General features: G+C 41.6%; 1 protein-coding gene across 25 annotated transcripts in view; it reads left to right on the forward strand.

The window, feature by feature from the left end:
• The window catches only part of MAGI2 (membrane associated guanylate kinase, WW and PDZ domain containing 2), a 616514-nt gene extending 602849 nt beyond the window's left edge, over positions 1 to 13665 (forward strand). For 19 of the 25 annotated variants that reach the window (XM_053406400.1, XM_053406403.1, XM_053406409.1 and 16 more), the window contains one exon: positions 10677 to 13665. In XM_053406400.1, coding sequence (XP_053262375.1) covers positions 10677 to 11476 — 800 coding nt within the window. In that variant the 3' untranslated portion in view covers positions 11477 to 13665. The remainder of the gene's footprint in view (positions 1 to 10676) is intronic. The other 6 variants (XM_053406419.1, XM_053406421.1, XM_053406423.1 and 3 more) reach the window with 2 other exon arrangements.
• Positions 13666 to 14106: the final 441 nt, after the last annotated feature.

Consider the following 14106-nt stretch of genomic DNA (forward strand, 5'->3'; position numbering starts at 1 on the left):
GTTGCCTTGGTCATTAACAGTGGGCTTACGTAAGGGCACAGAAAGCAATCAGCATAAAGGCGCTTATGCCTTCAGGATGGCGGCTAATAAATTGTGCACTACCTAACTCCTAAATTATTCCACGTATGTAATATATAGCCCATTTACTAATTTATTAAAGTTACCCCCTTTATTACATTATTTATGGACCCATCTTATAACTGACTCTAGCTTAATTAGAGTAATAAAAACTAATCCAAAACTCATTATAATTTCAAATTCCACAGCACCTTGTGATATAGTTTTTGCAGCTCTCTTCCTGCTCTGCATAAGCTATATTCTGGCAGGACTTCTTCCTCCCCAGATGGAGTTCATCTGCAGAAGGAAAGGAAATTATTAATAGGAAAGTTGCCTTTTTAGTTACTTTAAAGATGTCAGAGCATTAATGTGAGAAATTGGGGTGGCAAAGCTCAAAATGTGTGATGTACTGGAGCACATGCATGAAGCCTTTGACCCTTCTCCATGCAGCCTGCCTGGTCCTGGGAAGCTACTCTTCCTTTCCCCACATTGACCAGCCATCAGCTGATGCGGGGGAATAGATTACAACAATTTTGGCGTCATCAGGCTCACTGGGAAGTGGACGCGTTAACCTAATTCCCTCCTCCACACTTCTGATGCACCCCAGGTCGCTAATGGAAGCATGTGGACAACAATCTTGCCTGCATCAAGAGCACTAGAATGGGGGCAGGTTAAAGTTTGGGAGAGGAAGATGTGGAAGAAGTGGTGTGTGCATGTTGTAAGCGGGGACAAGGGGTTGAAGATGGTGTTGAAAAATCATAATACTTCATTCTTTTGTCATGATTCACAAGTTAGAACTTAACGTGAAAAACTGTGAGAAAAATAAAAGGGAAAGTCCCATAGAGGTTTCATGCTAATTCTGCAATTATTTTCTTTCTTATCTATCATCATCTTTCAGATAATGAGACCCAAAAGGATATCTTTTCCTGTTCCTGAGTGTGTAAAGTTGCTGTTCAATAAAAAAAAATTAATGTGGAAAACAAGTCTCACTGCTTTTTAGAATGTTCTTGTTCCATCAGAATCAATTCCACCTGCAGCTGAAATGAGTTTTGAAAAGGGGGCTGCCTCTTGATCCATTGGTATCCATCTCATGGATATGCTGGTTGGATCGTTCATTTTCCCTCACTGTGATGGGTTTTTTTGTAGAACATTTATCTTTATTCCTTGTGAAGCTAGTCTTTTGCTTTCCAACATAATACTTACAATGTATGTGGAGCATCAAGGATTTTTCTAGAGACTGTAGTGTTTGAGCTGTCATTTCAAAAACGTGGGTCGCAAAAAGGGAATTGGCGGTCTCTTTGAATAAAGACAACTTAAGGACCATAGAGCACTCTCTCAGCAAAGACTTTCCATTGTCTATTACGGCTCTCACCTTTCTCAAACAGGGGGGAAAATGTAAAGATGCAAGGAAGGAACAGGGTTTATTCTAATGTGCAGCTAGACACATTTTATTCAGTGTCAATATATGTGTGCAGTGTGAAATCGGTTTTTGTGCAGTTAGGCAAAAGGGAATTAATAAGGAGCTAAATAGTTTTTTTAAAAGTAAATGAAAAGAGATAAATAGAAACAGAAAATGAAAATGAATACTGGCTCCTTTCATATCTTCATAAGCTTATAATAATAGTGTGTATTGGGACTATTTACTTGACTAGTAAAAAGCATTTATTGATTCATATTTAATTTCACTACAAACAGTGTATGTAGGTATGCAAAGCAGCTGAAGGCAAACCACAGAGAGCCCTCCGGTTACATTCTGAGGCACCACACGTGCTGATGAAATTGTGTATAATTGAAACACATTGAAAAAGCCTGCAAACACCCTGTTCTGCCCCCGTTCCTCCCTCCTAGTGATGTTTCAGTGGCATCTTTATGACGTTTCCAGGTCACTTCCGCGTTCGGTGTGATGCACGTATTGTGCATATATTGTGCACGTATTGTGCGGCAATGGAGGGGGGGCTGCCTGTAATTGCAGTGCTCAGTAACATCCCTGTTCAGCATCAGAGAGTTAGAGGTGTTTGAGCTGTTATTTTAATGCATGTGCAACAAGGGCTTCGTGGCTGCCCTTGCAGAGGTTGTCTGAGGCCCAGGGCAGGAGTCTCCTTAGAAGAAAGCCATAAATTCAAACAAAAAAGCACCATGGGCAAAAGTACCTGGCTGCCCTCGCCTTGCCCTCCGCACAGGCCTGGTAGCTGCTCTCCTTCTGGAGAGACTCAGGCCCAGGGAGGCTGTGTGAACAACAGGATCAGCCGTGGCAAAGACAAAGAAGAGAGAAGTTGAACTAAGCAATATCTTAAATCATGATGGAAGGATTTGGGGCTGGAGTGACTTTTTGTTGCTTGTTCTTAATTGAACAAAGTCTGCTAAGTGTTTCCCAGGCCATCATCAAAACAAGCTTGTAATATATCTTTTTACAGGCTTTTTTTAAAAGTAGCGTCTTCCAGGGCTGTGATGTGGAAGCAGCAAAACAAAGCCAGTTGTGACTCAAAGATCTGATTGAGCAAAGGTTGCAGGAAACCCTAGTTACAAGAATAGCTGGTGTGCTGAGATTTCAAGCCGAAAGGCTGAAATGAAACAAATTCTTTGTGATATATGACACTGTCAGGGCTGCCCTAGGTCCCAGCTCACAAAGGACCAACGCTGCTTCGTTGTTAAGTATAAAAGTCTTTATTGAAGTTCAGTTTCACTTCCAGAGCCGCAGCGCGCAGCCCCACGTCTAAAGTGTCAGACCACTGATGCTCCGTCTGAGTCTCCTCCCCCCTGACACCAATTTAAGATCCTAGCCTTGCTCCACCTTCTCCGCTGCTCCTTCCTCCTCTGGGTCCGCCTGCCCGCTGGGGTTCCGCCCTTTCTAGCCTCTTCTCCCACTGATTCCCCTGAGCCTTCTCCCTCCCTCCGGCGGGCTTTAGGAGCTGGTTCCCCATCCGGGTCTCCTGCTGTTCCGCGCGCCTGCACATTTGAACTTGGCGCGCGCGCCCAGCCAGCAGCTTTCCTCCTGACCGTTTCACTGCTGCTGCCACTGCTTCCCCCTTCGGGGGGGCTAGCTGCAACTGACCTCCCTTCCGTTCCCCCACTCTCCGATGGAGGCGTGGTCAGCCCTGACTCCCTCTCTGGAGGAGACGCTGGCCCTGACACATGTGACTCCTCCCCCCCACTATGCTCTGGTGGGGAAACTGGTCCCGATCCTCCACTGCTGCTTTGGGGTTCCCCTCTGGCTCCTTGTTTCTGGTGCGTCCCCCCTGGGACCCCCCTTGCCCTGACCATCGGCGCCCCCTTCTGGGAATCTTCTGATTCGCTGGAGAAGCTCATGGAATCTCTCGGGCCACTGTCATACTCCCCTACGCTGCCCTCAGATTCTTCCCCTTCGCTCTCCCAATCCTCTCTCCCCAGTGCTCCTGCTCCTGATTCCCTGACAGACACCATCCCAACCTTAGCATTGTGGTCTTTACTGCATCCGCAGTAGAGAGTAAAATCCACCGCAGTAGAGAGTAAAATCCACCGCCTTTCTGGCAATTGCATAGACAGAACATTCTGGGACATGCTTAGAGGCTGATGTAGAGCTGGCAGGGTCCGGGGCTAAGAGCATGAGCTATAAATCAGGAATTGTGTGGTTGAAATCTCTCCTCAGCTTGTTCATTAGCAGCACCACATTTAGGGCAGTGTGTGTGGTTCCCCCACACAGCGTGCTGAGCCAAGGGGGCGCAAAATAATGATAAATAAAAAAGGAATTATTGTGAAAATAAGAATTATGTAGGGGAGTTCACCAACTGATGTCCTCCCTCAGCTCACTATATTACCAAAGTCTGTCCCTGATCTTAGGTAGGCAATTCTCTCTTGACCTCAGCTCCAGTTTACTGTTGTAAATATTAAGTAATACCAATAATAATAATATCCCTTTTGGTCACTGCTACCTGGTAGATGAAAGATCTGGGATTCCATAACTGTAGGAGGGAGAACAGAAAAGGGCAGGAGCTAAATATTAGTTCCCTATGATTTTGTCCATGACATGAATTCCATGGATGTCTAAGCTAGAACTTCTCACCCCTGTAACTTCATCCAAATTGTGACCTTACACTGCATTCCTGGATAGATTTGTCTCAGGGGATTGCCCAGTGTAGATGATCCAAAGTTATTAAATGTTTTCAATCTCATGCCTGTGAACTATGGAAGCTGTGAGGTCCTGGGGTTAGAACTTAGGGTTTAGCTCTAAGAAATGTAGATTCAAATCCCCACTTAGGTGTGACTCTCCCTTTGTGGCGTCTCAACAAGTCACTGTCTTATTAGACAAAAGTCTCAGTGAAACAGACAGGCCACTCTTAATGCCATGGAGAGAAGATTTAAAGTGTTTATTTATTAAGACATTTATATATCTTTCTCAAGACCATAGGGTGTTTTAAACTTAATAAACAATGTACTATACATTCCTAATATAACTTTCATAATACCAAATTAAAACAGTCAGTTATATAAATACAATTCATAATAATGAGCAATATATAATACATAAATAAGAAGCAGTGTCCAATTATTCACAATGTCAACTCAGCAATATAGGAAACCCTCCAAGATCCAGCCCATAGAAACAAATTGTTGTTCACCATGTCACAGTTTCTGTGCTTCTAGTCAGAAACACTGCTAAAACATTCATCTGATGTTTGATAGGATTGCAGGAGCTGTGAAGGAAAAGATACCCTATTTCATTTATGTCTGTGCTAAGTGTTTAAGAATAAAAACCTCAGAAATACTACCAAATGTCCCCAGAATTTTCCTGTAAGCACAGAAAGAGAAAAATCATTAATCCAATGGCTCTAAAGCGTAAAATTGTGCATTTTTCATGTTTAGATATGTTATGAAAAGCAATCATCTTAGTAATGGTTGAACAATTCCAAATGAGCCATTATGTTTTGAGCAGAGCTCTTTAAAGGTTTTCCTTCTGAGCAACAAATCACTTGATCTTAATGGCCTATGATACACCCTAGAGATTTTGAATTCCCCATCCCCAAAACAACACAGGTAACAGTGGTGATGATGATGATGATGATAAAAAACAGCAAAGGTGGTAATAATTTCCTGTGTACCCTCAGCTAGAGAAAGAGGAAGGCTGGAAGTCATAGGTTCACAGGCAGGTCATCAGATCAAGAGAATTTTCACCTGGGTCTCAGGCAGGCAGGATTTGAGGGCAACATGCTAAACCAAGCCGTAGTTTAGCTCAGTAAGGTACAGCAGCCAAGCGGCCACATGCTCACACATTCGCACATAGCAATGGTTTGACTTAGTGCGACGTGCAAACCGGCCATTGTATTCCCATGTGCCAAGCAGAGTAGAAGTATCTGTTCACATTCCCCTTGTTCTCCTCCCTGTCATCTTCTCACTGTAAAATGTTGGAGTCTAAGCCCCTTGGGGCTTGTTACTAAGTATAATATGAGGCGGAAGGGATTCAAATCTGTTAGATAGCTCTGCACATGCATATAATTCATGAAACTCAGTTTGTGCCTGATAATTATTTATACGTGAACGATAATTTGGTACAACCTTGGATCAGTAGATACTGATTAGACCTGCAACTGGTGTGGAATTTTCCCTTCCCCTTCTTCAATAATGATTTGGAGAGGCAGATTAATGGAGTTGTTTGTTAACTGCCTTTATGAAGATGGATGTTTTTAAATAGAGCTCTGTTGAATTTTCGCCTTCATTTTGAAGGCAAGCTGTAGGTTTTCAAGGGATGTGAAAACTACCCCCGAGTAGGGAATGCATGACTCTGTCCATTTCAGTTTCTCTCTGTTTCTTGTTTTTCTAATCTAAAGTTCAGTTCTCTACATTCCCATATCAGTTTGCAGTTAAAAAACAAACCACGTCCTCATGAAAACTCTCCAGCTTTTTAGTGTGAATTTCTTCTAAGACACACATTTTTGTATCCAACTTGCATCCAATTTTGTATCCAGTCATAGAATTAATTCTAAGATACAGGTTTTGCAAAGCAATTTTCTGTAATAGAATGCATGTTTTTTTTTTTTTTAATAATAATTTTTTATTACAGATTTTTATAACAACACAAACATATAACAAATACATAAACAAACAAAAAACATGTACCATTTCATATCTTAGTTTCTTACACCTTTCTTCCCCGACTTCCTCATGCCTCCCTTCTCTGTATTCCAAGTTCTTATCATTTACTCAGCAAATCTTCCCTTATTTTAATAAAAATTCAAGCTAATCTTCCTTATTCTCCTTGTCTTAACCATTACTAATAGTAACCATTTACTTTCCAATCCAACATCATTCTAACTCTCATTAATTTTGTAGTATTTCTTTAAATAGTCCTTAAACTTTTTCCAATCTTCTTGCGCTGCTTCTCTTCCCTGGTTTCGGATTCTGCTCGTCATTTCTGCCAAGCCCATATAGTCTATCACCTTCATCTGCCATTCTTCCAGTGTGGGTAGATCTTGCGTCTTCCAGTACTTCGCAATAAGTATTCTAGCTGCTGTTGTAGCATACATGAAAAAAGTTGTATCTGTCTTTAACACCCCTTGGCCGACAATACCCAAGAGAAAGGCCTCTGGTTTCTTGGTGAAAGTATATTTAAATACCTTTTTAAGTTCATTATAGATCATTTCCCAGAATGCCTTAATCTTCGGGCACGTCCACCAAAGGTGAAAAAATGTACCTTCCTTTTCTTTACATTTCCAACATTTATTATCAGGCAAATGGTAAATCTTTGCAAGCTTGACTGGGGTTATGTACCACCTATAGATCATTTTCATAATATTTTCTCTTAAGGCATTGCATGCCGTAAATTTCATCCCGGTGATCCACAACTTTTCCCAGTCAGCAAACATGATATTATGGCCCATGTCCTGAGCCCATTTAATCATACTTGATTTAACCGTTTCATCCTGTGTATTCCATTTCAGCAGCAAATTATACATTTTTGACAAATTTCTAGTACTGGGTTCTAACAGTTCTGTCTCCAATTTTGATTTTTCCACCTGGAAGCCAATTTTACTGTCCATTTTAAACACTTCATTTATTTGATGATAGTGCAACCAATCTCTCACCTTCCCTTTTAATTTTTCAAAACTCTGCAATCTCAATTTGTCCCCTTCCTTTTCCAAGATTTCCCAGTATCTTGGCCACTTTGACTCCATATTAGACTTTTTAACAGCCTTTGCTTCCATTGGCGATAGCCACCTTGGAGTTTTGTTTTCCAGCAAGTCTTTATATCTGACCCAGACATTTAATAGTGCTTTTCTGACAATATGGTTTTTAAAACTTTTATGTGCTTTAACCTTGTCATACCACAAATATGCATGCCACCCAAAAATATTGTTAAAACCTTCCAAATCCAAAATGTCTGTGTTTTCAAGAAGCAGCCATTCTTTCAGCCAGCAAAAAGCTGCCGCTTCATAGTACAGTTTGAAGTCTGGCAGGGCAAACCCCCCTCTTTCCTTTGTATCCGTTAATATCTTAAATTTAATTCTGGGCTTTTTGCCCTGCCAGACAAATTTAGATATGTCTTTTTGCCACTTCTTGAAACAGTCCATTTTGTCCATTATTTGCAATGCTTGAAACAAAAACAACATTCTTGGCAATACATTCATCTTTATGACTGCAATTCGACCTAACAAGGAAAGCTTTAAATTTGACCAAATCTCCAAATCTTTTTTCACTTCTGTCCAAGTTTTTTCATAATTATCTTTAAATAAATTCACATTCTTAGCTGTCATGTTTATACCCAAGTATTTCACTTTTTTAACCACAGTCAACCCTGTCTCATTCTGAAACCTTTCTTTTTCAACCTGTGTTAGATTTTTCTCCAATACCTTTGTTTTTGATTTATTCAATTTAAATCCTGCCAATTGACCAAACTCTTGGATTATTTCCAAAACTCTTTTCGTACTAGCTTCTGGCTCTTGCAATGTAAGTACTAGGTCATCTGCAAATGCTCTCAGTTTGTATTGTTTAGCTCCGACCTAGAATGCATGTTATGCATACTTTACCATAGCATATGCATATTTGTACAGATTACTGGGCTGAAGAACTGCACTGCAAAATTCAAAAAAGTGTAAATTTTGAATGATGACTGTGTTTTGTTTCATGTCTTGCTTCAAAAGAACCATGTGGATTTTGTGGGTTTACTCTAAGGTATGAACTCAGTCAAATTTCACCCTCCCATTCCTACCCACAAGAAAACTCTGTTTTCCACTTTGTGCTGTTTTCACACCTATTTTTGAAAACATTGTTTCCCTGGTCCCCTGCTACTTCGGTAGCAAACTTACCGTATTTTTCGCCCTATAGGACGCACTTTTTCCCCTCCAAAAATGAAGGGGAAATGTGTCTGCGTCCTATGGGGCGAATGCAGGCTTTCGCTGAAGCCTGGAGAGCGAGGGGGGGTCAGTGCGCACCGACCCCTCTCGCTCTCCAGGCTTCAGGGAGCTATCCGCTAGCCGTGGGAGACCCAGCTCTGAGCTCCGCACGCCCCAAGCTTCGGGATTAGTGCAGTGCTCCGCTAGCTGTGGGAGAGCCGCGCGGCTCTCCCACGGCTAGCAGAGACCTTGGCGGCACCCAGAAGCTTTGGGCGCGCTGATTTCAGCGTGCCCCAAGCTTCGGGATTAGCGCAGCGCACCTGGGGGGGGAAATAATATTTTTCCCTTTATTTCCCCCCCAAAAAACTAGGTGTGTCCTATGGGCCAGTGCGTCCTATGGGGCAAAAAATACGGTATATGTTCATCCAGCCCATCAGGATCATGTAGGGAATGTTATGTCATCACAGCGCTATTCAGATTTGACTGCATGGCGACATCAGGGAAGCTGGATGAAGATGTAACTCAGATTTTGCCAGGTTCTAGATTGAACAGGGAGTGCACCAGAGGGGCCTCGCTGCAGGTGTTTGCCTTGAGCATGTGGAAAGCCCAAAGGAGCCTCCAGCCAATGGACCTAAAGGCAAAAACATCTTTTTACTCACACAGGTAACAAGTGAATGGACATACTCTGAAGCACTGCCCTAAATTGACTTTTGCTTATTGCTCATTGCAATGGGCATTCAATCACACTTTTTATTAAGTGTGCTCTGATGAGTAGGATGTACCTATATTCAGACGCACTCTCTTATTCCCAGATGTTTATATGGAACATCTCTCTCTCTTTTGCCATCTGTAGTTAAGTTCATCACCTTTGCGCAATCCAGCACAGCAAAGGTAATAGAGGTGTCTCCCATTTCCCCCCGGGAGCATTTTTACATCTTTTTGGGCATCACCAAATCACTAAGTCTATGGGTACAAGAATGTTCACAAAACCCACCACCCCAGTTCAGTTCATCTTATTTTTTTAAGTGGATTGGCAAAGATTTTCCCACTATATTCCACTGATGTGTCATTTTGTCTCACATCTGTCCATAACAGCTGCAGAAACAAGGAGCCACAACTCAGAATGTGTGAATTCAGGAACATACCTCACTATGTCCATATTATGTGAATGAGACGTATTCTTGAATGCACACATTTGGAAATGTGACTCCTTGCTTTTTTGTTTGCTTGCAAGTTTTGGGCCTTTTACAACACATCAACATCCATGTTTATTTGGAAGTACCTATCATTGTGTCCAATGAAGCTTACTTCCACGTAAGGGTGCAAAGAATTGCAACCTTAACAAAATAAATTGCTTAATGACAGAAAATCATAACACCTGCCCATAACACCACAGCCAATGTGTTAGATCCAATCTTAAGTTAGTTGGTCTTTAGACCAATTTAGATAAATGGGGCAAGTTAGTTGTGACTTAAGTTTGAGTGGTTTCAATGTGAACTAGCTTCAACTAACATAGTCTGTATTCAGCTAAATCAGTCTTTTTTCATATATAGAAGTGCTTTCTTTGTGTGACATGTGTAACATTTGAAGTGGCCACAAAATGATCACAGGATCTGCAGAGCAGTCCATAATGGCAGCAAGAACATTAACAAGCCATTATGAGCTGTGGTTATTTTAGAAGAGTAAGGACGGTGCTTTCAGTGAATTACAAAATAGATAGCGCTCCAGTATGAATTTATCTCCATTCTGTAGGGTGCATAGCATAATGGTTAATCCAGCCTATTTTTACCAGTGTTTTTATTCATAGCAAAGTTGAGCCTATGTGTGTAAGGGTCAAATTACACACGATGTAGGAATTCCCTGATTGGAGCTCTCAACATCTTTTTATTTTAGAAAGAGCAATCGTGAGCAATGGTTTGGGGGATAAATTGGATTAGGCTTATGGCACTGAGGGAAGGAGGGAGGGTCTGTCTACACTTTGCCCCTTGAATCAGTTCCCTAACTTAAAGTGCCCCAGAAAGCTGCAGAGCAGGTGAGCAGGTAAAGGAGATGGGAATTCCAGTCACAGTTTCCATGTCATGTGTAGCCCTCTGACCCTAAGAAGCTAACACTTAGAGCTGTTCACAATGTTCCAAAGTCAATGATCACTATTTCCATTGCCATGATTTGTCTTGGCTCCCCACCTCCTCTCACCTAAGGGGGAGACTTACACCTGAAAAAAATGTCTCTAGAGTTTAAATTTAACTACTAGGAATTGTGATGCAGATTCAGTGCAAGAGCAGTGGAAATAACTGTTGTTCCTTTTTGTTGCAACAGACGAACCAAACTGCTGGAGTTCTCCCTCTGCCACCTCCCCAGGTCTGCCGGAAGTAACTATTTCCCTTGATGACATTCTCTCACCATTATCTTCATCACATCTAGCCCAACCCTCTGACCCTTCCCACCAGATAAACCCAGAGCCAACATGGGATATCAAGAGGGAACATGATGTAAGAAAACCAAAGGAGCTTTCAGCAAATGGCCACAAAAAGAAAAGGGTAGGTGAGGAGAGAGAGAGGTCTGCAAGTCCTAAAAAGGTAGACAGGTCAAAGCACGAAGAGGCTTCTCGGAAAGGAAGCTCAGAAGGCAAGGGCAAGGCTGGCGAAAGCGGCCGGCCAGCGTCGGAAAGCAAGGCGGTTGGACTGAGCACAATGGCCGAGGCTGCGGTACGAGATCTTGGGTGTGCAGGAACCAATGATGAACTGGCCGGGAGATCCAAGTGGATGGAAAGCAAAAGAGGAGGATCGCTCGGTGCAAAAGATCACAGCGCCACAGCTGCCACAGGGAAGAAGTTGGCTGCAGCTTCCGAACACGTCAAGCTCGATTCCATTGGTGCTACAAAGACATACAGTAGCAATAGCAGCAGCTCGCATGGAAGTGACACGGATCACAGCCAGAAGGAATCTGAACGGAAGCTCAGTGAGTTCCCACGGAAGGGACACCTCCACTCCATTAGCACACGTAGCACGAACACGACAGCCCGGAAGGCAACTGTCTCACCAGGACCATGGAAGATTCCTGGTTCTGACAAGCTACCTGATGTACTAAAATCTGGCACTTCAGCTATGAGCAGATAAATCAGGGACTGTTGCCTTCTAACTGTTTCGCAGTGATGCAGAACATCCTTCTTAGCGTCTGTCTCACATTGATTTACTTTAATTTATTTTAACTGTCACACACACACACACATACATGCTCAAAACACTGAGAAATGGAAACAATAACATGTATTTCCATGACAGCGTGCATAGCGTCCTAATAAGTTGAAGCAGCATATAGTCACACAGTATTTAAATGTGACCCTAAAGTCCCCCAGTTTCATTTCAGAGACTTTGGCAGCTATGGAAGAAACCAAAATAATATGAAGGACAGTCAACCACAAGGACAGTGCAGTGTAGCTTTAGTATGTTGTTTTCCACTGCATGAAGGACTTTGGATTTTCGTTCAAACTTTATATCAAGAAACTGGAAGAAGTTAGAGCAATCACAAACTGGAACATCGCCTTAAATAAAACTGCACGGAGAAAGCTAAAAGTGGAAAAAGAAATCTTTTATCTGAGTTAAATGTTGTAAATAAATTGTTCTCAACATATCCAGACAGGGGTTTGAAGCATTTGAAATTGTATATCCATGACATGTCTCCACTGTTAACACTTTGGAAAAGATCACCCAAAACCAGTAGCATAATTCGTTATGCAAGATGTGCAATCCTAGTGGATTAGCTGGTGCGATACCATTTCTACTGCCATTTTTGTGAACAACCCATATTTCTGTATGTTGGGGTGGAATTGTATCCACAAACCTAGCCTCAAAAAGGAGATTGCCACAGGTTACTCACACTCCCCCACCCCATGCACCAGGATTACTTGGTACCATACAAATTTTGACATGGAGAACTGTAACATGCAGTTCCCAGACCACTATGATGAGAAGGTGATTCTTGAAAGATTGAAAAATGCAGTTTCCTTTCAGAAAGCCTCCATCTCCTGCAGGAACTATTAATTGCCTCAACACTTGTCCAACTCTCATTTAACACAACTATCCTTGAGTTTTTGTCTCCCATCACACGCTAAGAAATTCTAAGGCAGAGCTCCAAGAGACATCCTCGTCCGTTATCTGAAGTCATATATACGTCAGGCATCCAGCTCTTATCTTGCGTCCATATTTTTATTCAGAACATTCTTGCTTTTAACTTTCGAATCTCAAGTGCCATGAGAACATTTCAACCCACGCCAGTGAAGTACAGCTTCTCCAATGAGCTCCATTAATCAATTCTTTATCCCTGAGAGGTTTGCTATTTTCCCAGCAACAGCAATACAAACAACAGCAACTCGGTAATAATGTGGGGGTTTTTTTAATAAATAAAAAAATCGCCAAGATAACTATGCTTAGGAAGGATGTGTTTGGCAAACTCTCGTGTAACTGGGAAATACATTGCTCGATGATGGAGCAAAAATCCTGTTGGTGGAAGTTTTGATTTGGAGAAGGCTGTGAGGCAGTGATGGGATGTTAGCCATTCTGGTGCTGGGCAGCAAGGAGAACAGTTTCTTGCTAGCTCTCCCAGCTTCATTTTTCCTCCAGGAGATACGGAGGCATCATTCTACCATAGTTGGGAAAAGGCAAAAGAAAGGATTTTGCACCTTTTAAACAAGATGCGTATTTTAAGAACTAGTCCCATTATAATTTTTTAAGAAAGCACAAAGATATGTAGCTGTTTACAAAATATATATATATATATAGTTTTTAATTAAGAAATTAGAGATATATCTTTATCCTCCAACCTAGACATTTGGCATAATTCGCTGTTAATTTATTAAATCTGGATGTTGGACAAAATTTCCCTAATCTAAATGGAAATGCACATCCATCAATATTATTTCCTATGTATAATGAACAGAAACAAACAGCATTGGGGAGTAAATAGTTGAGATTATGCTTGCATAAACTCCGATTTGCACAGTGCCCAGCAAATCCTTCTGCAGTAATTGCTTTATGCGGTTGTAATTGATAACCTGTGAAGACAGCACATCATCTAAACCCCATTCCAAATAATATTTCTGTGTAGTGTTAGCTGTGAATTTACCTTGTACAGCTCTATCGCTATAAATATAATTCCATGTATTAATAGTCACAGAAAGGCTGTAAGTGAGCAACTATTTTTATGAAACGCACCACTATGGATAAATTAACTTTTACAGAAATCTTGTTTACTGTATGATATTCTAAACCACTCAAATAAAATATATATCCAAGAATCTTTTTCCCAACTTATGCTGTGTAATAATTTTTTTATTGGGGGGAAGATATATCATGAAAATACTGTTTGTCTCCATGCACATCCCACTGCAAAGAGAGTGCCATTTTTCTATATGACAACCAAGCCATCACACACTTTGAGTTGCGTGAACCTTTAAAACAAACGTGCAGATTGTAGCTGTGGTGTCGGTGCAGAATTGGGCCTTGATAGAAAGGGAGGAAGGATTAATCGATAATGCAGTCTCAACAAAAATCCCTCCCCAAATCTGCTATTTAGCACAGGAGGAACAATCTCGCTGGCCTAACATGCACAATCCGAATATATGGAAAACTGGCAGCTGATACACATGATCTCAGCATATCCTGTTTGGTCTGTATGCAGAACCCCACAGTTATCGCTCTGAATGGCTTCTCTCGTTTCCCTGCCACCCCATTATATGCAATATGATGCC

The sequence above is a fragment of the Podarcis raffonei genome, chromosome 10, assembly GCF_027172205.1.
Source record: "Podarcis raffonei isolate rPodRaf1 chromosome 10, rPodRaf1.pri, whole genome shotgun sequence".
Taxonomy (NCBI): Eukaryota; Metazoa; Chordata; class Lepidosauria; order Squamata; family Lacertidae; genus Podarcis; species Podarcis raffonei.